The 27,605-nt window shown below is 36.6% G+C and overlaps 1 protein-coding gene across 1 annotated transcript in view; it reads left to right on the forward strand.

The window, feature by feature from the left end:
- Positions 1-27,605, forward strand: part of COMMD10 (COMM domain containing 10) — a 196,581-nt gene that overhangs the window by 33,765 nt on the left and 135,211 nt on the right. The window contains exon 5 of the mRNA XM_032335406.1: positions 7,477-7,587. Coding sequence (XP_032191297.1) covers positions 7,477-7,587 — 111 coding nt within the window. The remainder of the gene's footprint in view (positions 1-7,476; positions 7,588-27,605) is intronic.

Consider the following 27,605-nt stretch of genomic DNA (forward strand, 5'->3'; position numbering starts at 1 on the left):
TCCCTTTTCTCCACATCCTCACCAACACTTGTTATTTCTTGTGTTTTTGATAGTCATTCCAACAGGTGTGAGGTGACATCTCACTGTGGCTTTGACTTGTATTTCCCCGATGATTACTGATGTCGAATGCCTGTACATGGATGTGTTGGCCATATGTATGTCTTCTTTGGAAAGATGTCTACTTACACATCTGTTCATTTTTAAAACAGGTTGTTTATTTTTTTTTGCAGTTGAGTTTTATGAGTTTTTACATATATTTTGGATATTAACCCCTTATCAGATATGTGATTTGCAAATATTTTCTCCATTTGGTGGGTTGTGTTTTCATTTTGTCGATGGTTTCTTTTGCTGTGCGTAAGATTTTGGGTTTTAATCCCACTAGTATATTTTTGTTTGTGTTACATTTGCTTTTGCTGTCAAATCCAAAAATTCCTCACCAAGAGTGATGTCAAGGAGCTTACCTTTATGTTTTCTTCTAGGTTTCAGGTCTTATGTTCAAATCTTTAATTTATTTTGAGTTAGTTTTTGTGTGTGGTGTTAAGATAGTGCTCTGCTTTCATTCTTTTGAATAGGCTGTTCAGTTTTCTCAACATTGTTTATTGAAGAGATTGGACTTTCTCCTTTGTATATTTTTGGCTTCTTTATTGTAAATTAATCGACCATGTATATATGGTCCACATGTATGTGGACTCGTTTCTGGACTTTCTTTGTGTTCCATTGATCTGCATGTTTGTTTCTATGCCAATACCATGTTTCGGATACTATAACTTTGTGATGGAGTTTGAAATCAGGAAGCATGTTGCCTCCAGCTTTGTTCTTTCTCAGGATTGCTTTGGCCATTTGGAGTCTTCTCTGGTTCCATACAAATTTTAGGATTGTTTGTTTTATTTCTGCAAAAAACCATTGAAGTGAATTTATAGATTGTTTGGGTAGGATGGAGTATTGATTCTGTGATATTGATTCTTTTAATCCACAAACATGGACTATTTTTCCATATTTTTATGTCTTCATTTCCTTTCATCAGTGTCTTGTGATTTTCAGTGTACAGGTCTTTCACCTCCTTGGTTAAATTTATTCCTAGGTATTTTATTCTTTTAATGCAATCGTGAATGGGATTGTCTTCTTAATTTCTTTCTGATAGTTCATTATTATTGTGTAGAATTGTAGTAAATTTTTATATGTTGATTTTTTGTCACACAGCTTTCCTGAATTCATTTATTAATTCCAAGGGTTATTTGGTGGAGTTGTTAGGATTTTCTGTATATAAAATCTTACCATTTGCACTGGCAGTTTTATATGTTCCTTTCTGATCTGGATGCTAATTATTTATTTTTTCTGGCCTAGTTACTCTGGCTAGGACTTCCAGTATTTTGTTGAGTAAAAGTGGCAAGAGTGGCCATCCTTGTCTTATTCCTGATCTTAGAGGAAAAATAATCAACATTTCACCATTGAGTATGATGTTAGCTGTGGGCTTGACATATCTAGCCTTTATTATGTTGAGGTATCTTCTCGCTGTACCCAGTCTTTTGAGAGTTGTTTTGTTTTGTTTTTATCATAAATGGATGTTGAATTTTGTCAGATGTTTTTTCTGTATCTATTGAGATGATTATATGATTTTTATCTTTGATTTTCTTAATGTGGTATATAGCACATAGATTGATATGTGGGTGTTGAACCATCCTTGTGTCCTTGGAATAAATGCCACTTGGTCATGGTGTATGGTCCTTCAATGAATCATGGAACACTTGGGGCATCTGGGTGGCTCAGTTGGTTGGGTGTCTGCCTCTGGCTTAGGTCGTGATCCTGGGGTCCTGGGATCGGGCCCCGTTCAGGCTCCTTGCTCAATGGGAAGCCTGCTTCTCCCTCTGCCTGCTGTTCCTCCTGCTTGTGTTCTCTCTCACTCTCAGATAAATGAGTAAAATCTTAAAAAAAAAACAAAAACAAACATGTAAACTAACGATGTACTGTATGGTGACTAACATAACAATTTAAAAAATTTAAAAAAAACCACTCAGCTCTTAGTTTGATCTTTTTAAATTAATATTTTTAGTTACTATTTATTTATTTTTAATATTTTTTCCATCTTTCTGCTTACTTTGGGTTTTGTTTGTTTTTTTTTTCTAGCTGAGGTGTAAAGAAAGTTGGGTTGTTTGAGATCTTTTTTGTTTATCGGTACAGGCATTTATTGATATGACATCATTCTTAGAACTGCTTTTGTGGCATCCGAGAAATTTTGGTATGCTGTATTTTCAATTTAATTTGTTGCGAAATAGTTTTTTTTAGTTCTCTTTGATTTCTTCTTTGATACATGGCTGCTAACATTGCGTTATGTTTTGATTCTCCAAAATCTATATGCTTTTTTTTCCATACAGAGCCCTAAGATAGTTGTTCTTTGTGTTTTGTTGAGAGTTTGTACATATTGTGTGTGGAAAGGTGTTTTTCTTTTTTTCTTTTTTCTTTTTTTTTAGGTGCATAGTCCTTGATACCAGAAGTCACTTTATTAAATTGGCAACTTCATAGAATTAAGCAGTCAGAAGTGGTTAAGAAAAAATTTGTGGAGCAAGTATCCAGCTAAGCTTTACAAATAGGTTTATGTTCTTATATGAAACATTTAGTCAGCTGCTTAATTTTTGTATTTCATTAGAGTAAATAGAGGTGTATAGTTTCTGTAATTAGCCATACGGAAGTGAAATTTCTGCTTATGGTATTTTCTAGTTATAAAGTAAATGGTGGCTTATAACAATGGAATATAGATAGTGTTTTCTATTTTAACAGTTACAGCCCTAATTTTATGTGTTTTCATGATTTATTATGATAAATAGTAAAATGTTTTATGAATACCTATGCACATAGTTCCTAAAACTCGTTCAGTATTTCTGAGTAGTATTTTTCTAACTATAGATAGCCTGAAATGTTAGTGGTTTAGTGGGTAATGAAATCAGTTTAGAGGGTTTCCAAATAGCATTTTCAAAATGAAACATAATAAAGCTTGTTAAAGAACATGGCTCCAGGAAAAAAAATTTCTGTGGAACTTCGGGTTGTGTATATCAGTTTGCAACATAGAAAGTATTTTTTACTGTGTTGTATGGTTCAAACAGTGACTACTCTTTTAGAGCACCTCACTAGTTAAAATCTGGTGTAAAACTTTACATTTTCTTTTTCCATTTAAAAGGGTTAATGTTGGGGTGCCCGGGTGGCTCAGTGGGTTTAAACCTCTGCCTTCATCTCAGGTCATGATTTTGGGGTCCTGGGATCCAGCCCCACATGCGGCTCTCTGCTTAGCAGGGAGCCTGCTCCCTCCCTGCCCCCGCCCCGCCTGCTGCTCTGCCTGCTTGTGATTTCTCTCTGTCAAATAAATAAAATTTTTTAAAAAATAAAAATAAAAGAGTTAATATAATCATAATTTTGGATGATTTTGTGTGAGCTTGGAATTGTGGTTTACAAAGCACTTATGAGAATTTAGGCTTATGCTGAGATCATTACATGGAAATATGAGATAGAATGAAGAAGTCATATGTATAATGGATTATTTTAAGTCATTATATTTTGAACTGACATCTTGGTAACATCAAGTAAGAAGTAATGTTAGTGAGATGGGTAAGAACTATCACTTAAACAGTTTGGCTTGGGTTGAAAAACATTAAAAATATCAGTGTCTTATTTTTTGTGTGTTTTATGTTATTTTGATGACATTTAAATCTAGGAGGTTAAGATATAAGGACTCTCAGATTTAAATCTGAGTATGAAATAAGAAAACAAATATTAAAATGGTTCCTGGTATTTTAATATACTATCTGCTGTACACAAGGCAACATTTTATTTTAAATAGAAGCAAATATAGTCGAGCTTATGTAAGTCAAAATGCTATACTAGATTGACTTTTTTTTTTTTAAGATTTTTTTTTTATTTATTTGACAGAGATCACAAGTAGGCAGAGAGGCAGGCAAAGAGTGGAGGAAGCAGGCTCCCTGCTGTGCCCCTGCGGGCACAGAAGAGACCCCTGCGGGGCTACATCCCAGGACCCTGGGATCATGACCTGAGCCAAAGGCAGAGGCTTTAACCACTGAGCCACCCAGGCGCCCCTAGATTTACTTGTTTTATATTTAATTAAAATATTGACGACCATTGGATTTGTTTCTTAGTTGTGAGTCACAAAGGAATAATGATTCAATAGTATACTATACAGTTTTCACCTATGCAGTGGGACTTTGCTTACTCTTATTTCTATTATTAGTGCCAGTTAAAGACACAGCCAACAATATAGTGGTATGTTATAAACAATGTGAGGAATGACTTCTTTCTCAGAGTTTCTTTGTTTGTTTGTTTTTTTAGGACATTTATGTTTTCGAAGTGTGTGTGTCACTTATTTTTCCTGATGTTCCTCCATTTTTCTTTTTCTTTTGTTTCTTCATAATCAAATGGAGGTTATGATTTTTTGGCTAGAAAGCTACATCAGTGGTGTTGTGGTCTTTGTAAGGTATCATGGGCAGAGACACGGAATCTTGTGTTGCGCATTTGGACGATACTGATTTTGACCTCTGGTTAAGATCTTTGTTTTCTTCACTGCATAATGATGTTTTTCTTTTCTAACTGACAAGCGGGAGTGGGTGGAGACTTCTGTGATTTTGCATTTCAAACCAAACTTTTCTGGACTGAGTATCCATTTAGTATCCACTGATGATTCTTATTTTTTATTTTTATTTTTTTAAGATTTTATTTATTTATTTGACAGACAGAGATCACAAGTAGGGAGAGAGGCAGGCAGAGAGAGACGGAGAAGCAGGCTCCCTGCCAAGCAGAGAGCCCGATGCGGGGCTCGATCCCAGGACCCTGGGATCATGACCTGAGCCGAAGGCAGAGGCTTTAAACCACTGAGCCACCCAGGCGCCCCAACACTGATGATTTTTAATTGAATTAATTTCTTAGAGAAGTTTTTATTTTGATTTTTATGTAATTTTAAACTTAGAGAAAAACTGCAGTATTAATATAAGAAACTTTTCTATCTTCTTTGTTCCCAATTCACCAATTGTTTACATTTTACATATTTAAACTGTAAAATGAGTATGAGTCCCTGTCTCAAGCAGTATTGATTTTCTTTGTCTCCTACTTTCACTTCAGAGGGTTTATTTGTTTTCTTTTTCTTACTCTGTGTAGTTGTACAGAATTCTTTTATAATTCTTGTTCTTTCTGCATTCCCTCTTCATTTAAAGTTGCTGAATACTGATCATTTTCTGAGAAATTTTATGAGTGGGTGTGCCTCTGTGCATCTATATACATATGAACTTAGCAATCTTATTCACTTCTTAAATTGTTCTTTAAAATGGGCATGGGACAAATATTTTTAAATCACAAGGTTGCATAGAAAAGGCTCTAGAGTTAAGGAAGCCAATCCACCAGCTCATTTTGTCATGACTCTTAAAAATTACCTTTTCTTGGGGTGCCAGGGTGGCTCTGTCATTATGCATCTGGCTTTGGCTCAGGTCATGATCCCAGGGTCCTGGGATCAACCCCCACATGGGTCTCCCCACTTGGCAGGAAGCCTTCTTCTCCCTCTCTGGCTGTCTCTCTCTGTCAAATAAGTAAATAAAACCTTTTTTTAAAAAATTACCTTTCCTTGTGAGTATTCTTTGATTTAATTCAATTCAACAGATATAGAATGGCTGCTATGTTTAAAAGATACCATAAGAAGAATCAAGTAGTTAAAATGCCTTAAATTTATAATACTTTGCAGTTTCCGAAACATCTTTGAATATGCATTTTCTTAATTGTTATTACCGATAACTCAGGAAGGTAGATAGTTCAGATAGATTTATTCCAATTTTAAATGAAGAAATTGAGGTCTTGAAAGATTGTGACTTAACCCTGGGCCCAGTGAGTGACAGCTGAAGCATGAACCAAAGTATAAGCTCAGGGCTCTTGTAAATTCTCCTTTACTCCCTTTATGCAGTGACTAAGGATGCATTAATTTATGCAAATTCCTGGCCACAATGAGGGTATGTTTTAATTCATTCACTTAGTATTTTAAATGTTTCAAGGTCTGGGATAGGATCAGTAAAATAAGATCAAGACAGTGTCTCATAGTTTCATATAGTAGCATATGAGTAAGGTGCTTTTCGATTTAAGACAGTGACACATATCAAAATGCTTGGGTATATGAGAGTGGTTACAGCATGCTTTTTCTTGATTCATTGGTGGGTCTTTTGAACATGTGTGTTGAAAGTAGTGCTGGGCTGGGATTAGAGACTCCCACTTACTGTGATCTGTGAGTAAGATCAGTACGTTCAGGATCCTTACTTAATATGCACCATTAAATTGATGTTTTCCTTACGGGATTGTGGATTTTGTCCGTGCAACATCTTCCCTCTTTTTACCATTACCCCTCAAAGGTTCAGTGCCAGAAAGAACAGGACTGTATCTTTATTTTCTCATCACATCCTCTCTTGAATAGATCATACTTTCATTGCTGTCTTTCCAGTTTGGCTCTGACTCACTGCTGTGATTCTCGCTGTTGAACAGTCTTTCAAGTTAGCAGTTAGTATTCTGGTTAAGTAAAAATTGTCACGAGGGTGCCATTCTTAGTAGTGTAACTAGGGCAATTTTACTAAATCAGTTATTAGGCCCCTTTTGTCAGAGGCATATAACGATTGCATGTCACAGCCCTCCCTAAATATTGATATTTGAGATTTACTGGAAATTCAGTCTGAAACTTTATTATACTTCTAGTTTTGAGTTTAGAGAAACCAAACGCCAATCAAGCGACATTTGTACTGTTTTAATATTTTAGAAGAAAACTTAAACTGTTGTAGTCTGTCTTTACTATTTTTGCCTTACCTGATTAAATTTTGCTGTTGTGTTAATAAGTTCAAAGGAAATGTTCTAATTAGTTTTTGTCGTAACTGGGAACCATAAGTTAGAGTACTTTGGAAAGTATGATAACACCTGCTCACTAGTAAATATCAATTCTTTGTCTGGCTCTTTTCCAGTCTCACTAACTGTGTCTAAATGTGTGAACCTCTTACCATCTGGGTACTTCAATTTTCTTCTAAATTTAAACAAAAAGTCTTCCCTGTATTCTACCTAATACAGTTTTGAAAAATAATGGGAGGTCATTAAAGTGCTAGCTAAAATCTAACTATTTAGAAATCATTGGCTTTAAATATATACTACCTTAAAATACTAATTTACTACTTAAAAGCCGTTGACTCTTTTATTGCTTAGTCTAAGACCTCTATTTTTAGAATACAGTGTATTTGAAGACCAAGCTTCATTGTTGAATTTGACAGGCATGGCATAAGGCCAGTGTGATGAGCCCAAAGGGAGAATTTGCAGAATATGCAGGTTGAAGGAGCCCCGGGACTGACTTTCCACGAAGCCCACGCTATCTGTGTTCATTCCCATGGATGGGAGATTTGCTTCAAGTTGACTGTTGTCTTCCTTTTGTACCATCTGATTCCAGTCTGCACTTGTCTTTTATAGCTCGAGACCGTCGGATGGCAGCTTAACCTTCAGATGGCTCACTCTGCTCAGGCGAAACTGAAGTCTCCTCAGGCTGTATTACAGCTAGGAGTGAGCAATGAAGATTCCAAGGTAAGACATGGTATCTCACTGAAATGGTGTATTTTGTTCACTAGGTCTTGTACTTTATTGTTAGCAGGGTCTTTGCCCTCTGGATTGAAAATTTAAACACATTTAAATTAAATAAGGATTAATGAATTGACCGATCTTTATTTGTGACAGTTTTTGATATCACATTGGCTTATTGCTTTATTATTCCTTTGAAGAAGTATCTTGTCTTGCAAGGTGCCTCTCTTGCAAGAGCATTTCATAGTATCACCTTTTAAATTCTGCAATGGGTAAACTTGGTAATGTCAGATAAAAGTAAGATTTTTAATGATTCAGATACTTGTGGATATTTCTGGGTGTTTTAAGCTGCATATATATGGTAGAGGGAATGTTGTTGCCTAATCAACACCTGGATTATGAATGTAACGTGAATTGTATATTTGTGTGTGTGTGTGTGTGTGTGTGTATGTCACTTGTGTGCATGTGTTTAAATCCCAATTCTTGCAAGATAGAATTTGGGATTCATTTTTTCTTTTTTTAAACTGCTTGATGATTTCTCCTTTAGTGTTAATTTCAGGAAGTTTAAACATGTTACCAAGTTTAAAGAGTTGTCATGGAGTTTTTTGTTTGTTTTTTACTATAGCATATAGAGAAATATATATTTAAGATATCAATAAAAGATATTGTATTTTTATTTTAATTAATTGTGTTTCTAAGATAGATAAAGTGAGGTAACTTTTTCTCCCTAAATGAAGGAGACTTTGCTTCATTTTAAGACAAAACAGAGGTGATAATGAGGTAGAAAGATCCGAGGAAGGACAGATTACTATGTCTGGATGTGATCAGAGAATGAGGGGAGAATGTTATTGCTTATAATGGGCATTGAAAGATGGGATACTTATTTGTTGGAACTTTTATGATGTATTATATCATGCACATTTTTGTCTTCCATATTGGTGAGACCAATACCTGGCCCATGTTCCATGTCTACAGAATTTTAGGCAGTTGAATTGGGTCTCACTGCATATAATTAATTAATTCATTGCAGTGTGCCAAAGTATTTCATTTTACACATTTTAAGTTGGTAAATATAATACACATAATAATATGTAAAATAATATAAATTTAGTGGTTAAGAGTTGCACTGACTAGTATATATGGTCTAGTATATATAGTATTTATGGTACTAGTATATATATTTAGTAGCAATGTAGCTTGGGGCAATACTTTAATCTCTGAGTGGGGCAACACTCATAATCTTTATGGGTGTCAGTTTCTTCACCTATAAAATGGGGGTAATATTACCTGTCTCACAGGGTTTATGTGAAGAATAGATACCCAATGTATGTAGTTCTTAGTTCAATGCCTAATACTAGGTAGATGCTCAAAAAATGCAGGCCACTACCATCATCATCATCATTATCATCATCATCAATGAAATGTTCTTTGGCCACTGAATAAATAAAAATCTTTGTTTAAACTAAAGCTGACAATAAACTTTTTTTTACTAATGGAGTTAATCTTTTCCCTTTTTTTTACTTTCTTCCCCTGTTTTAGTTCTTGATTTTGTTTTTCATATTTAGGCTAACTGGGAGTTGGGGAGGCAAAGGACAGCCTGGAAAGTCCTTTTTTTCTTCTCATGAACTAGGCAGGGAAGGCATTCCCTTAGATTTAGCATAATAATCTGGAACTCCTTGGTGTAGACTAGGACTATTCTGCGTGAAAACACACATATGTACCTGGGTACATTATACATTCTTACACACGCATACATTCTCCAAGGGGCCGTACCCCTTGATTATTGTATTTCTCATGACTACCATATGTTATGTCTGAGTAGCTAAATGCAAATTATAGGTGGGACGGATGCTATTTTGATCATATATTGGGTATAATCTAAGTATTATGGTTTAGGCAATGCTTGACTATGGGATGCCTGAGTCCTCCCAGCTCCTTTATTATGTCTTCAAAATATGTTTGTATGTCAGTTATATTTTTAGGCAGATGTGAAATTCAACTCATTGGAGAGAGAGGCCTGAGTGCATTAGATTTTCCTGTGCATTGCTAGTTTGAAATTTTGAATGAACCTTTGGTTATCTTTAACAACTTGTAGAGCTAGAGAACCGTTTTCTTTTTTTTTAAGATTTTTATTTATTATTTGACAGGGAGAGATCACAAGTACCATAGCTAATTGGGTAAATACCCCAAATGAGATTCTGATGTTTCTATAGCAATTGCTATCTTATTATTCCACTTACAGAGGATGTCATATTATAAGTAGAGATAAATATATGATGAACTAACATTCTATATTCTTCAACTTATGTGACATAGGTAATTCCGAAGAACATTTAATTGTAGGTACGCATGCTTATAGTTGATCATAAAAATGGCCTTGGTTCTTTACTCTTCCCATGGAGTCAGGGTCTATGTCCAGGTCCCTTGAATATGGATTTATGACTTGCTTTGGACAAAAAGGTAGGCAGAGAGGCAGGCAGAGAGAGAGAGGGCAGGAAGCAGGCTCTCCGCCAATCAGAAAGCCCGATGCGGGACTCCATCCCAGGACCCCAAGACCATGACCTGAGCTGAAGGCAGAGGCCCACCCCACTGAGCCACCCAGGCACCCCTAGAGAACCATTTTTATGGGCAAACAGACCCTTGGGAAGAAGAGCAGCGGCACACAAAAGCAAAGGATACCATGTCAGGCTCTTTGCTCAGTGGGGAATCTGCTTCTCCCTCGCCCTCTGTGCTCTGTCTTGCTCTCTCTGAAATAAAGCTTAAAAGCATTAAAGGATATTTTCATTTTGTATGCAGATTTAAGTGAACCTCTTTGTCCGTATTGCCCATCTTCCCTATAGCATTGTGGGGATTTGGCTGCTGTTTCTTTGATCAGCTAAACAGAAGACACTAAATGAAGTATCTTGCCTCCTGTCAGCCTGGACAGACACTTGTCATTTCCAGGTGCTGTGTGTCCTAACTCTAAGGAACAGTTGACGGCTTTACCTCTGTTCTTTCATTGAGCTGCTGCTGGGAAATGTGCTTTTTGTTTTTGTTGTTTTCATTCTCTTTTGTATGATCTGGTACACTATTCTTTGTACTTAAATGAGAGTTTGGGAATTCTTGAGCTGTTGGAATATTAGATGAAAGGGACAGGAATATGGAAGATGTTTTAAAAGCCACGTTTGTTAAAAGAAGGCAGAGCTTTTATTCAAAGAACCATGAAAAGCTAACAACGGTTAATTTATGATGCAAAGTGTCTTAGAATACAGTTTCCATATGATGAAATTGGCATTTGTTTAAAACAGGAAGCAGTAAATAAAATTCTCTTAAGTGTGTATGACCCAGGGCAGTTATCCTGAAAATATATATGCATTGACATAATTCTGAGAGGATTAGTCAGTAAAAAATCATGAGACTATTTTTGATGGTGTTTACTTTTGAGCTGCTGAACTGAAAACTTCCTGTAATTCACCAAAGTGTGTGGTTTCTATGAGTCTTTCTTCTCATTCGCTTCCAATGTACACATGAGAAGTGTAGCCTGCAGTGAAGTTTTAATTGCTATCACATTAGATAGCATTGTTGTACTGGTCTCGTTTCTCTTGGAACATTCTTGTCTCAAGGCTTTCCTGTTTTGCTACTAATTTTATCATGAAAACTGGGTGATTGTAGTTTTTCCTACAGTATTTTGATATATATTCTTCTTGTTTGCAGTTAGTTGTCTTAGTGTTTCTCTGCTGTATTTAGCAAAGTAAGATTATTTTTCTGTTCTGAGATACCTCAAAATGAAGGTTTTTTTTTTTTTTTTTTTTTTTTTTTTGGTTTATTTCATTAGAGGGCAGTAGAGCTCTTTGCTTACCTAACCTCTGGCATTTACAGTGTTATTTGAAATAACATTCAAAATAATGTGTGAAGTCAGTAGTTGTGGGAAATGCTAAGTGTTCACATTTCTAATCTGTATATAACAATAGAGTTCTCTTGTTTCCATCAACAAAATTAATGCCTATTAATCAGATATGTACAGAACAAATAAATGAAATCATTATGACTTCATTGTTTGTTAATTTCTTTATGATTATTTGCCAAAATGCAGTTTATTAAAAAGCCTTCAACTGTATTGACATTTTTGTTACATTCTGTCACTTGAATTAATTTCTTTATGAGAAAAGAGAACCAAATAATTCCCAAGATAGTTGAATGGCTCTAATAAGTTTTATAGTGTAACTAGTTCCAGGCTAATTATAGACAGTTGGAGTTTCTTTATTTATAGGGAATAGCAATTTTATACTTAAGAAACATTGATAATTGTGAATATTCCAAGCACTTTAACTTTGAATATTCTAAAAACACTAAAATATTTAAATTTTGCTATTAAGTGTGCATTACTGCATTTTACCCAATAACTTTGTAATTGCATCATATTTTGTTAGTACAGTGGTTCTGAATTTTTTTGGTACATCTTTTAAGAAAGAATCTTTGTGTTTCATTCTTTTCTCCTTTTGAAACAACTGGGATGAAAATCACCTTGAAAGGGAACTGTCATTTATTTACCTTAATGTTAAGTTGGATTGTGTTTAGGTTGCACGTGGTACTTTATGGATGGGTAATTATGATTGCAGCTGAGTTTAGGACTTTCAGTACCAGTTTTTTGAGTTAGAGACCTTTATTCTTATCTCCAGAATGGATGGCAAATTCTATTTAGAATGAAGAAAAAGGAGGGAAAACCCTGTTTTAGTGCTTACCCTCTGCTAGCCATGATCTCTCCTCCATTAAACTACATCTTTGAGGTATGAATTCTTATTACTATCCATATTTTATAAAAAGGCTGAGAAATGGAAACAAATATGCCTTAAATTATTCCCTCAGGTTGTACAACTGAAAAACAGTAGAACTAGGATTTAAAACCAGACACTTTTACTTCAGAGCCCTGTGCTTTATTCATTGCTAAGATACTATATCTTTTCACTCGTTTAATAATTTAGTAGTTGGTCCTGTGAGAAGTATATATGTTTGAGGGTGCTGAAAGCTGTTCCTTTTTTAAAAATTAATTAATTTACTTGAGAGAGAGAGAGAAAAGGAGGGGCAGAGGGAGCGGAAGAGAGAGAAAAGGGGGGGGCAGAGGAGGAGGGAGAGGGAGAGACAATCCCAGGCAGACTCTGTGCTGAGCATGGAGCCCAGCCTGAGGCTCGATACTAGGACCCTGATACCACGACCTGAGTGGAAACCTGGAGTCAGACCCTTAACCTGCCGTGCCACGCAGGCGCCCTGAAAGAAAGACAAGGCAAAGAATGTCTTATCGTTGTTGGTCATTGTTCTCCATAAAGTTATAGGTATGCGTATTCTAAATTTCCGTTTCTGTTTCTTTGTTTAAGTTGAAGTAATTTTACACTTTAAGTGAATGAGAGATACTACTACACACTTTCACACAGTAAGTAAAGTTGCGTGTTTGGATGTTACCTTCATTCAGCAGAGACTCCATTTATCAGCACTCTTCACTCTCGCAGCTGCGTGGCATCATTGGTGTTGGTACCTCATGAACAAGGAAGTAGGCCATGTCATTGAAAAGAAAACATCCTTAGATCTGTTTATGACAGATATCTTAGAAGAAGATAGGTATATTGTTCAAATTATGAACTGTTGTAGTAGAAATTTAAAGTAGTTTGATTTCCTTTAAAGTGATGTTTGTACTGACTGATTTTGAAGGACCTTCAAATTTCTCTGAGCTACTCTAATAAGCAGGTCTGAATTTTACAACCATTGTACTTTCTACAAATCTAATCTACACAGTGAATACATTTCAGCGTATTCCCTTGATAATTTTTGTTTATTTTTCTCTTGTATCATAGCTGTATTTTTATAATGGACATTTTCGGAAAATATAGGGGGAAAAGTGGATTAAAACAAGGTATAATTCTAATACTCACAGCACTTGTTTGGTTTTGCTCTAGGACCTTCCAGTTTTTGTTTTGTTTTCCTATGGAACTCTTAACTTATGAGTGGTTTTTTTAAAAAATAGTGATTACATTTGGTTGAAGCACAGAAATTGAGGTTTTACTATTATTGTTCAGTACTCGGTATTGTTATGAGAAGATAATCTCATTTGTTGGAATTTTTTCCCATTTTGATAAGAAGCAGTTTTTACCTTTTCATGCTCTCTGTGATCTGAAGAAACAGTCTATAAAGTCTTGATGAGCAGTTTTATAAAATGAGCTTTGCCTCTGGCAGTTCCGTATCAAGATACTAATTCTCATTTGTACAATATGGGATGTTATTTAGGGTTCCAAAAATTTTGAAGACATGTCAGTGGTTTTTCTTCTCTAATCAAATGATTGATAAATATTGATTGTCTTTCTTTTTAAAAAATTATGGATTTTCTTAATTACTGAAGTTATGTATGTTTATTATAGAAAACTTGAAAATTCCAGAGATATAAAGAGAATCTCATAGATTGACCCCCAGGACGTAGCCAGTCTATTCGATCTCTTTTATTTTGGTGTTTATTCTCCAAATACTTTATTTTGAGAGTGGAATCATATGAATTCTTTGATTTTATGTATAACTGCTTTTTTCACAAATCATGCAAAACCTCTTCCACATTGCTTCAAACTTACCATGAATGTATTTTAAATGACTCTGTCATGCTTTGGCTATGACATACTATGATTTTGTGACAGTTCCTTTATTGTCAGATAATGGGTTTGTTTCCAGTATTTTCCTATTACATTGTGATAAACATCTTTGTGTATATTGAGTAGGTGCTTAACAAACATCTACTGAATGATCGATGAATGAATTAAATGAATGAAGGAAGCCTCCTTGGTATAAAAGGTTGTTCTCCAGGAGTATAATTAGTAGATGAAAGGTCATAACCTAAAAAAAGGTCCTTTTAGTTTCATAAATGGCTTTCCATAATTCTTTTGCAAACACACACAGAAACTCAAAGGTCGTATCCGAAGAATTTAAGAGCTTTTAGAGAAGAGTGTAACATTACCATCTTAAATACAGATTCTTTGATAACTAGTTAATTACTTTGGATAATTTTAGGGGACCAGTGAAAAGCTCAGGTACTTCTGTAATATTAGAGAGCCCTCTATTTTATAATTTCTGTATTCCAGTAGTGTACAAATTAAAAAGCTTTCATTATATGTGTTTTATTTTATTATAGAATATGCAGAAGCAATTTGATCAAATACTCCGGCTGTTAGGGAAAATAGAATCAACCCTTATTTGTGAGATAATTGCCCAGATAATCTGGGAAGAAAGCCTGGTTCTTTGGAATCGAATTTATTTAAGTATCGCTAAAGCTTTGTGGCTCTAGTTTTCTGATTCTTAATTTTGTTTTGTGTCCTTTTTCATTATAATCAATTTCTCAATGATAGTGCCCTTCAGGTGTTGTATTTTCTACATAAAAGCAATACAAAATGTTTTTCCTCAATTTAGTGTATTTTCTTTTTTAGTTCTGTGGTCAGTTGGACTTTCTTTCTTTTTTTTTTTTTTTTAGGATTTTATTTATTTATCAGAGAGAGAGAGGGGGAGAGAGCGAGCACAGGCAGACAGAATGGCAGGCAGAGGCAGAGGGAGAAGCAGACTCCCTGCTGAGCAAGGAGCCCGATGTGGGACTCGATCCCAGGACGCTGGGATCATGACCTGAGCCGAAGGCAGCCGCTTAACCAACTGAGCCACCCAGGCGTCCCTCAGTTGGACTTTCTAAAAGACTTTCTGTATATAAGTACCTCGATGTGTTCTGATCATGTATGTAGAGCTCCTTGATATCATAGTGAACCCCCTTGTGTCTGAGAGTGAGTGTGTGTGTGTGTGTTAAACTTTCATATTTCAGGCTCCCTAATGGAAACTCTGCATTTATCCATGATAAGACTTTATAAGCTAAAAAAAATATTGTTTTGGACACTATCTTTGATGGGTAAAGATAAGCAGAATATTGATACACAGAGTTTGATAGAATTGAGTGTTCATGTGGAGGAAGTGATAAAAGAGTCTTGGAGGAGAAAATCCTTTTTAAAAATACTCCAGAAAGTTCATACATTTGAGAATTAAAATACCATCTTTTTACTAACATTCTTTTGAAAAATGTTGTGGGATTCCAAAGTAGGAAATCAAATAATACCACCCTTGTTTGTCTTTCCTATCCTTGTAAGCTTTTTTTAACTTTTTATATCCAGAGGCAATTGATAATTATAGTATTTCACAGACCTAGTAGAACATATTTAGAAATACCTTTACATTTTGTTTAATGTATTTCTGTGGATTAGAAATGACAATAATGGAAACCTGTGGTTTAAGTATTTTGAAATAAAAGTGTTTATAATGAATTAGAAAGCTGAGCAAATAAAATGCAGTTTCATAAATTAAACAGTAACTTTAGGCAGTAAACTTAAGGCAGACACTTAACATCAAAACACTTTAAATAGCTCAAATTCCATTCAGAAATATTTATTAAACATTGCCTGTGTAGGAAATACTAGACAAGGTATTACTGAGATGGAGAGTTTTATTTTTCATCATGGAGCTTCTGTTCTAGCAAGCCAAGAAATAGAAGTTTAGTGATTACTACAGAAGAGGAAATATATGGAGCTCTGGAAACTGACAGCAAGGAGTTAGAGACTGTAACAAGTTGGAGAGTTACAAATGAGGAAAAAAGCACATGAAAAAGGATAGAGACTTACCTTTTAAGTGTGTGGAGTATGACATAGCTCTAATATCCAGGTAGAGATGGTTGGCCATTGGGGCTTGGGAGAAATTATAGACTAGAAATTGAGATTTGGAAATCGTTAAGGTTTAGATTATAGTTTCAGTCATGAGACTGGAGGAGATCAATCACTTAGGGACAGAATATAGAAATTTATGAGCTCCTAAATTTAAAAGGCCAGTAGAGTTTATGACAGTGATTGGAAAGGAACAGCCAGAGACTGAAGGAAGAACATTTCTTGGAGAATGAATTATGTCACGTGCCGCTAAGGGGTAGAAGAGAAAAAAATAAATAAATTATCTCATCTCCCCCTCACAGCTATGAATTAGGTGCTAATATTTCCCCTAGTTTGCTCAGTGGTTAAATCTCAGTACCTAGGTTGGGTCCTAGAAACTGACAGAGTCAAGATTTGAATCCAGGTCCATCTCACTTAATAACCTGAACTTATAATTACTATTCTGTGGTAAAAAAGAAAAAAAAAAAGAATTTAGTGACATGGAGATCATTGGTGAGCACTGTTTGGGGCCAGGAGGAGATGTTTAAGTGGAAGGCAGTGTGGAATGCTGTTGAGGGATCAGGAATCAGATAAGTGAGTGACCGATTTGATTGGTTGGACTTCTCTGATAACTTTGACAATTGTAATCTCAGTTACATTTGAGAAGAAGTAGAAATCTGATTGGATTAAATTGAGGAGAGAATTGGGGATTAAATTGGGGACACCGAGTGTAAGACTCCATCTAAGTAACTCTTTCAAGAAGCACAGAGATAGGACAGTCCGTGTAGGGGGTGTGGATTTAGTGAGTGCTGAAGGGAGAGGAGGTTGTGGCATGTTGCAGATCCGTCAGGGGAGAAATGAATAACGTAGGATAAAGAGGGCTATAATTACCTGGAGAAAGTGAGAAGACCCAGAGCCGGATGGAAGGATTGGACTGTGATGGGAGTGGGAACCTACCATTTGTTGTAATAGGAAGTAAGGAAGAGTGTGGGTGAGGTAGGTAGTTTTGGGTGTTAGAAGAGGAAGTTGTGTCTCTGATTGCTTCTGTTTTCTCCAGGCAGTCATTTGTTGGGAGAATGGGTAGGTCTAGGAGGCTTGAGAACAGAGTAGAAAGTATGAAAGAGTTTGTATACGGGGAAAATGAATGAACTAGTTATTTTAGTCTACTTTGCTGTGTTGGACAGTGCTGATTGCCCATTTGAGATTTGTGGCCATGGATTTAAAATGAGAACTGTTAGAAGGTTGCACATTTTTCTTGATCCATTTTTTGTTGCTTTGGTCTAGAGGTAGAATAGATGGATAATTGGATTTAAGCAGGGTTTCATCTTTGCCTGGTGTTATCAGATGAGGGGGGAAAGGGAGAAAGGATGGCAAACACACACATACACATGTGAGTGGTTCTAAATGGGTCAGGTGGAAAGTGAGGCTATGATATGTGTTGGGGGTGGGGTGATGGAGGGGAACTGGCTGGAAACAGCTGGAACCCTGGACCATAGCCTCCCTAGAGTAGTTTGTGGTACAGAGGACCCTCAGAGGGACATATTAGTTCCAGGATCACTCGGGGCTTTTTTTCATTTGAATCTTCAGACTTCTATGGCTTGGTCTAGTGTATATCGTATCCTTTAAGAGGGAAAAGTAGATAAAAGTAAGACTTAATATCTGTTCTTGTCTTAACTTTTATCCTTGCATCCATTTGGAAACTGAAGTGGTCTAAATATATAAAGATTTGCTGTAGGTCGTAGGAGTTCCTTATGAGTGGCCGGTGGCTACTCCTTGATCTGTTGCTTCCCTGGTAGGAAAATACTGGAGTCGTTCATAACAAACCCTCTAGACCAATGATACTATAGCTAGAAATCAATTAAAATGTGAATGTTTTATATCTCAATTGAATTTATTGATTTTTGAATATCTTTGGTGATTTTCTGAATTGCTTTTCTAAATCTAGTATTTTAATTTTGGGATGGCATTATAAATTTTATTTTTATATTTTTTAAAGATTTTATTTATTTGTCAGAGAGAGGGCACAAGGAGGAGGAGAGTCAGGCATATGGAGAAGCAGGAAAGAGGGAGAAGCAGGCCCCCTGCTGGGCAAGGAGCCCGATTTGGGGCTTGATCCCAGGACCCTGAGATCATGACCTGAGCTGAAGGCAGACACTTAACCCACTGAGCCACCCAGGCGCCTGGCATTATAAATTTTAGATTCAGGACACAGTAAAGATGGCCAGATTAGGTTTTCTCATAAGTAAATTACATTGTTGAATATTGAATCAGTCGTAATAATTTTGGCACAAAAAGGAGTTGACAAACACTTTTCTTTCCTGGCCTAGCTTTTTTTTTTTTTTTTTTTTTAAGTTTTATTTATTTATTTGAAAGAGTGGCAGGAGAGAGAGAGCAGGCATACAAGCTGGGGAAGAAGCAGAGGGAGAAGAGAAGCAGGGTCCCTGCTGAGTAAGGAGCTCGACGTGGGGCTCGATGCCAGGACCCTGAGATCGTGACCTGAGCGGAAGGCAGATGCTTAACCAACTGAACCACCCAGGCACCCTTCCTGGCCTAGTTTAAATGAGATTTTAGCACTTCTGGTGTGAGGTTGCCATATGAATGCTTAAATATATCTTTAATGGATTATGTAAATCGTGTTTCTTTCAAATTTTTTCTTTATATGAGAATCATTTAGAGGAAATTAAACATATAAGGAAGAGGAGTCGCTTTTATTATATAAGATACTTCTCTCAGAGCAAATTATTGGGCACTTTTGACTGTTCTTGTGGTATTTGGGAAATAAAGATTTTTCAAATATGTTCACATATAAAATCTCTTTATTTTTATTTTAATATTTTTTAACTTTTCAACTGTCTTTTACACTTATCGTTCAGCATTATGTAATCTTTAAATCTCATGTCTGTATATAAAGTGCTTTAAGGTTTTAATCATATCCTCAGATCTTGGGTCACCTGCCCTCTTACCTGGACACGTGGCCATCCCTAGATGCTGTGTCGCTCCGAGTCTGTGGCAGGTTACTTGTTTGTATGTAGCAGCAACTCGGTGTCACCAGTTTTGTTTTCGGTCTGTCTTTGGATGACATGTTTGCGAGTCAGTCAGTGCATGGGGAGGAGTCATGTTCAGTCACCTTATATAACGGGAAATGAAATTTGTGAGCAGTGGGAACATCTCCTTACCCCGGCTTTTAGATGAACGAAGCAGTAGCGGTAGGGGCTGGAGAAGCAGAGTTATCCTCAGTAGTTTTTGTTAATTCATGAACTTCTCAAACAGAATTTGTTCCTTCCTTCCTCTCTTCCTCTCTCTCTCGTATTCTCTTCCCCGCCCCCCACCCCCCACCCCCGCCTTCCTTTCTTCTTTATAGTGGAGGAGAAGTGTAGCATCTTTCAGAGATAACCCATTTTATCTCAAGGAGTTCTAATCATCCATCTTAGCAGGGGAATTTTATCTAAACTTAAAATGTCGCCACCTCCTTAATAAGGGCAATGTAATAAACACTCCAAAATAACCCTTTTGTAATTCTCAGCAGTAAAACAGAGAGAGTTATTCAGGTACAACTTTATTTATGGAATGAGTAAAGGCTCATGAGATTTTCCAGCAAAAAGAGATGTTAGATGGATTTGGCAATGGAATGTTAGATATGACATCAGAAATGCAAATGGCACAGAAAGAAGATAAATTGGACTCATCATAACTGGAAACTTTTGTGCATCAAGAATGTTATGAAGAAAATGAAAAGATAACCTAAAGAATGGGAGAAAATATTTGCACATCATATATCTGCTAAGGGATTTGTATCTAAAGTATTTGAAGAACTCCTGCAACTCAACAACAAAAAGACAACTCAAATAAAAATGGGTGAAAGACTGATAGACATTTCTCCAGAGAAATGTACAGCTCCAGAGAAGCTGTACAAATGGCCACCAAGCTCATGAAAAGATACTCCGCATCATTTGTCATTAGGGAAATGCAAATCCAAACTCTACTCACTGGGCTGGCTATAATTACAAAGAGAAAAGGAAGGAAGGAGGACAAAGGAAGAACATAGGTGGGAGTTAGAATGGGGAGGTGTTAGGACCACTGTGATTACTGATGGGGTTGAGCCACTGTGGAAAATATTTTGTTAGTTCCTCAGAAATTCAAACACAGAGTCATCATATGACTCCACAACTCCAGTCATAGATATATATACCTGTAAGGACTCAAGTAAGTACACGTGTGTATGTGCAGGTTGATAGCAGTACTAGTCACCATAGCCTAAAGGTCCCAAATGTCCATCAGTGGATGAATGGATAAACAGTGTGTGGTTTATACATACATTGGAATATTAATGAGCAGTAAGAAGGAATGAGGTACTGATACCTGCTACAGTGTAGATAAACCTCAAAGACTTTTGCTTACTAAAAGAAACCAGACACAACAGGTCACATAAGTGATCCGATTTATATAAAATATCCAGATTAGGCAAAGCCATAGAAACAGCAAGCAGATAGCAGTTGCCAGTGCCTGGGGGCAGGGAAAATGGAGGAGTGACACCTTAAAGGTTTTGAGTCTGTTTTTGGGGTGATGAAATCTTCTGGAATCAGATAGTTGTAATGGTCGCACAATTCCGTGAATGCATTAGGAGCCACCAAATTGTATTAAAACAATAAATTTGAGAGAGAGATCAAGAGAATAAGGGAAACCAACTTTAGGAATATATATTTTTTAAAGAATGATTTATTTATTTGAGACAGAGCAAGAGAGTGTGAGCTGGGGGAGAGAGAGAGGGTCTCAAATAGACTCTCCACTGAACCCAGTGGGGGGGCTTGATCTCCTGACCCTGAGATATGACCTGAGTCAAAATTAGTAGTTGGACGCTTAACCAACTAAGCCACTCAGGTGCCCCCTGACAGTGGGAATATTTCAACCTTCTACATTTATTGATGAGAAAACTCAGGCCCAGTGAGGTTAAATGATAGTTCAGTAGATTATTGGCACAGCCAGATGAGACCCTAGTCTGACATAGGAGAGGGGACATGGATCGAAAGGGACAAAACTGAATTTAAATTCTTGGAATATGGGCAAGAATCTGAATCTTTCTGCAACAGACTTCCAAATTTGAAAATGTGGCTGGTAATACAGATCAAAATTATTAAAAATTGAGATAACATCAGCGAAATGCCCATTCGAGTGAGCCTCACATAGTAGGTACTTAATATTAATTGAATTTGAATTTGCATTGATATAGTTTAACCTTGTGTTAGGAACATAAGTAATCCTGGAAAATATTTTGAGGAATATATTATCTTGGAAAATAGTTGAGTACTGGGGTGATAACTTGTATAATAGTTTGTTCTTTTATTTTTTTTAATTAACATATAATGTATGATTTGCTTCACAGGTACAGGTCTGTGAATCTTCAGTCCTGTACAATTCCCAGCGCTTACCATAGCACATACCCTCCCCAGTATCTATCACCCAGCCACCCCATCCCTCCCAACACCCCATTCCTCCCCACGGCCTCCCCGCAGCAAGGCTCAGTTTGTTTCCTGAGATTAGAGTCTCTTATGGTTTGTCTCCCTCTCTGGTTTCATCTTGTTTCATTTCATATTGTTCAGTATTACCATATTCTAGTTTGTAACCATTGAGATTGAATTGTCTGTAGCATCATTTTTTAACAAACCACTGCTCCTTTTCTCTTAATTAGTAGAAAGGATTCTCAAATGAATATAGAGGAAGAATACTGCTTCTGTAATTGCTAATATTGCCTTGTAGGCGACTTGAACTCCCTGTGGGATTTTTTTTTTTTCCTCCCACAGTGACCTTTCATAGAGTATGTGCTCTGAAAGAACAAGTCCACAGGGGTAGCATGGCAATCTGCCAATTATCAATGTAATTTTCTGTGATGTTAAATCATCTTTGCATTTATTTGACCATTTTCAGTGACATTATTTTGTGTTTACTTAGTAGCTTTCAACTACAGGGCTTAAAATTCCTTGCAAATACCGAGCCTCAAAACACTCCTTTAGGTGGCATACTGTAATTATCCTTATGGATTAAGAGAGGAGGAGGATGGTATCCTTTAACTGTTAATGCTGTAATAAGAGAAGAAATCATCTGCAAAAAATAGGTTGCTAGTTATAGGATGGTTTTGTCTTAAAATGAGAAACTAGAAGTTTTTCTGCCTTATTAGATGATGCTCATGCTTTTCATTCCCATTTTTATTTGGCCATTTTTTCCTACTTTTCGACTGGTTATAAGGTGTACTGACTCCTTTTGTTTCTAAAGTATCGGAAAATAAGAAAATAAGCATGTATCCAAAGTAGTTTTATCCAACTATGTAAATTTATCCAGCCTTTTTGCTCTAGACAGATGAGTAGAATAATTTACATATTTCCTTTTTTAAAAGATTTTATTTATTTATTCATTTGCGAGAGAGAGAGCAGGGGAGGTGCAGAAGGTCAGGGAGAGAGAATCTCAAGCAGACTCCTTGCTAGGCACAGAGTCCCACATGGGGCTCCATCTCCTGATGCAGATATCAGCAAGAGTCAGACGCCCACTGACTGAGTCAACCAGGCAGGTGCCCCTATACGTTTCTTAGCTTTGAGAGCGAGTACTATGTAGTCAGTTATAATAGTCACTATGTAGTCACGTAATAGTCACATCCTCAGTTATTTTTGGTTGGCATGGAAGTGACCATTTAATAATATTGCTGCCATGTAAGTGTATTCATGCTTCTCTTTGATGATGTGTTTTAAGAGCAAAGTACTACCTAATCCTGTATCTTTTGGCTCTTTCTTGGTCTTTGGAGATGGGGAGATATCCTACAGGTTAAGATACAGAACAAACTTAAAAATACAGTTTAAAATGGGGCCTACTTAATAGTAATTCCTAAAAAAATACACAACATGACTAACAAACAAATTTAGTTTGTGTTAAGAAGCAAACCCCTAAGTTGCCTTATGTAGGTTTAATGTGGGTCAGGGCCCATTTGGAGACTGAAGGGACATCTTAGCTGAGCTACATAGTTGTTACTTCTGCACTTGTCTTTTGTTGAATTCCCATCAGCCTGGGTTGGGGGAGCTGATCAGAACCCAGTCTCAGTATCTGCAGCGCACAGACCAGGAACAGCTACACCGACCCTACCGTGTTCCGCCAATCAAGAAGATGATGGTTATTGATACTGTTTATTGACCACTTAATATATGCCAGGTATAATTCTTTGTGCTTTTTTGCTTTGTCTTGTTGGACCCTTGAAGTTAATAAACAGTAGAGTCACTTTTTATTATTTGCCCAGGGGGACTGAAAATAATTTACAATTTAATAAAGTAGCCACCGTGTTTCCCCGGTGATTACTTTGCCACCTGTCTTTAGTGAGGCCCATGGCGAATGCCTCTTCTCACAATCTTTATGGTTTTATCGTGCTCTTAAACATTTTGTTTGGAAAGCCATGAAAATCTCCTGAGGGTAGGTGATTTATTTCCATTTGCCAAGTGTGCAGAGTGAGAGAATGACCTTGATAGAGATCAGACTGAGAGTTGGTCCTGTTCTTTTCTGGCGGGGCTGTCTGGGTGATAAAGTACATGTAGTACCAGGGAATCAGAGAATTTCTGGTAGGAAAATAGTCTGTACTGAATTTTTCTAGAGCACAGCTCCTCCGCTGAAGTGCAAGTAGCTAACAGGTCAGCTGAGATACCGACTGTGCCCGTAGGGCCCTGGGCAGCGAGGCTGTGTCCACGGGGAGCTGGTGTTCCCGGCCAGTCACCCAGCCTCAAGCTGAATTGCTGGCTCGCCACACTGTAAAGTACGAACATACCATTTTTTGTGGTCCATGTCAGGATGGTAGCCAGTCTCCGGAAACATAATTCCCCTCCAAAGTGGAAAAGAAGTAGAAATCGTACTTTATCTTTTTTTTTTTTTTTTTAAACCTAATTCTCTCTCACCTATTACTTAGTTCCCCAGGGGAGGGAGTGTGTTGGATTTAGACCTTGAAACTTGTATTTAGTCGCTCATTGTTGTGATCTCAGAAGTTAGCAGTATGACTTGCGTACAAGTAGAAGCATTTCCTGACTGGTATGTGTCCTCACTGATTGTGTGGATTAACAGAGGGCAAACTTGATCTGTTTTCAGAGGGTGCTTGTTTTTGCCTCCGTTATTCTTTTGGGGGAAGTTTGGGTTACTAGTCATTTTAGGTAATTTTTGAAGCTCTGGTGCAAAACTTCTTTGACACAGTAAGACTTTTCTTTATCATTGATTAACATACATTAAGTGGTTCATATGGCAAGTTGACCCGAATCAACTTCAGAGTGGATTCAGAGACCACTGTTATGAGTCCTGCAGTCTCATTTCTGCCAGCCTCTCCCACAAAACTTCTTAGTCTTCTTTTTGCACATTAATGTTAAAAAGAAAGACGGCCACTTTTTTTTTTCTCTCATGTACAATGGTACCTCATCTTAGGGAGATGCAGGTTTTAGAGTCCAATGCCTTGCAGGTGCTGATTATCTCATAGAGACCAGACTATTCTCAGGCAGAGGGAGTCCCTTAGGAATGCACCACATGGGATCCCAGCATCACATTCCTGAGTAAGTCATGTCACCTGTGTTACTGCCCTTCAGGACTTAGTTAAACAGTCTGCCAGTTCTTCAGTTGAACATGGAGAGTTCACGTATGTGTTTTAGCTCTTGAGCCACTGTCAGCCCATAGGGGCCCTCAGCACGCATTGACTGTACTAAAGATGGACTTTTTCCACCTCACGCCGGGACTTACATTCATTCAGGGGAATGGTGGGCCTAATTGCCCCCACGATTCAGTTCTCTGTTTGCAAAGTGTAGAGTTGAAGTCATGTAAGTGAATCACAATATTGAATTCACATAAATTTGTTATCATGTCACTCCCTTGTATTACCTGATGACTTGTGCTGTATGCGCTTTGTCTCTCAGATGTGTTTCACGTATTTATGGCTTCACAGTCTTCGGGCTCCTATTTCTTAGAATTTAAAAGTACTGCTGTGTTCATTAAGAAAGTCTCCTGCCTATTACCAACCTCCTACTGATTTACAGGATTAGAGCCTGTTAGGAGAGAGAAAGGTTTCTTAAATAGAACCTCACTGGTATTCTGTTATTTTTTTTTTAGCTGAATATATTCCTAGGGAATGTTGCAGGTAAACATTCTGTGTGCCCAGTGAAAAAGGGAAGGGGTAAGGTTGTGAAGGTGTAAGATGCTAATTTTTAAATTGACAGGGAGGAGTGTGAGTATATTGACCTAATAGCTACCAGTTTAAAGAATACAAATTCTAAAAGGATTCTGTTTCCCTCCAGATATATTGAGCTAGGTTCTGTTGCTAGCAGCCAAATAATTTTAATTGGATTTAGATTCGGATATGACTGTCTCCCATGGTTTCCACTCTTGGAGCCTCAACTTATGCCACTTTGTGCAGTAGGGGTTTGCCTTAATTTATATTAGCAACATTAATCACCTGGGTTTTTTTTTTTTCTTCATTCTAGGCCATTAAAACATATCACATTCATTAGTGTAAGAAGAATTCTGTAAGTCAGTTATCCTCACAAATTAGGATCTGAAAATTTTGAAAACAGCTGTTAGGTTTAATTTACTGTATTTTAAGTGGTCTGGTTGAAGATTACTATTTGTGGTTGTTTTTTCTTTTGTTTTGTTTTCCCATGTCAGTATCCTTGCAGACTTTGTTCCCACCTAGGTGTGTGTCCTGGGACAAAGCATTTCACCTCCCTGATCTTGATGCTTTCCTGCCCAAACTAAAGGGCTTGCATGAAATGGTTTCTCCCATCCAGCTCATGAATAACTCCATACATATTAGATTTGACAGACAATGCAGAGTAAGGCGAACTGAAGGTGGCATTGATATGCAGTGAAAACAACTCAGGTTTCAGAATCACACTATTTGCCTCTCAGGAAGGAAGTAGCTGAAGGATCTCCAGCAGGTGACTTATCTCTTGGAGGCTCAAATTCTAATCTGAAAATTTGGACAATAATAGCTACCTAACAAGGTTTGTCCGAGAATTAAATATGATATGAAATGTAAAAGTGTCTATTACAGTACAGTTTAGTTCAGGGGTGTCTTTATCCTTTAAAGATAAGGTTAAGACAGGAAAATTGAAATGTCCTGCTCTTTACAAGGCCATTACTGAGTTCTGCCAAAAGTGGAACTAGCTGTGCAAGTAGAAGACATAAAGAAGATAATTCTTTGAATTTGCAGATATCCTCTAGTATCTTTAGGATAGATTGCTATTTGACAGCATTTGGAAGAAAATACTTAAGAGACATCTAGGTCTGTCACAAGACCTTACTGAACTTTTTTCTTTGGTGCTAGTAGCCTTCTTTTCTTTTTCCTGGCGCCTTTGAACTTAAGTCAGAAATGAACATTAGGTAAACACTCATGCAAAAGGCAGGATCCAGATAAGTTCCTTTTTGAATGACTCTGGACTAATCACTTAACAGCTACTTACATCTCTAGAGATAATGTCAAATTTAGGAGTACTAAAATATACACAATATTGTGACTATGTAAAGGAAATTTGTTATATATTTAGAAATAAAAGGTCAAATAATATGTACCATCAGAACATTTTGGAGGAAATGGCTCACTCATACAGGCAGATAGTATAGCCGATAAATTTGCCAGCATTTTCGGTTAGTGCCTCATTTGGTAGGCAATCTTAATGCAGTGGACTGTCTTTTGAATTTGTGGCTATAATAGTTGGTATCTTCTAAAAATTTCTGGATATTTCATTATAATCTGGCATGCGTGTAGCCTTAAGCTGACTGTATTGGGTAATTATCAAGTATTTTATATACTGATTTGTTAAATACATTATTGATAGATTAGTTATAGTTGTGGTGTTCGAATTTATGCTTTGTTTTGTTATCTTCTGTTAGGATTGCAAAATCTTTTATCACTGGTGTTGGGGTAATCATTTGGGCTTATTGTGTTACTTGTGTAACTTTTATGTAGAATAAGTCAGTAAGATTCAACAATGGAAAAATTTTAAAAAGCTGCATGCTTAAGAGAAAGCTTATCCTTATGTTTACAATAAATGAGAGAATAGTACTTTGAATGTTTGATGAATGCAGGACTTTGGCAAGAGTTACTGAGTATACCTGCTCAGTTTTAAGTTAAAAGAAGTTAGAAGTAGATTAGAGTATAAATTATTATGGAAAAATGTATAAAAGATAAAAGGAAGATTCTAGACATTCTAATTTCACATTTGTAATGAAGTTATGAAAAGTTAAATGAAGTCTTTTCAAATTTTGAATTTCTAACCAGGAAAAAGTTGTTTTATATGACTACTTCTTTTAAAAAAAAAGCCACTGACTTGGTTCTTAAATATT

This window comes from Mustela erminea, chromosome 3, assembly GCF_009829155.1.
Source record: "Mustela erminea isolate mMusErm1 chromosome 3, mMusErm1.Pri, whole genome shotgun sequence".
NCBI classification, from domain to species: Eukaryota; Metazoa; Chordata; class Mammalia; order Carnivora; family Mustelidae; genus Mustela; species Mustela erminea.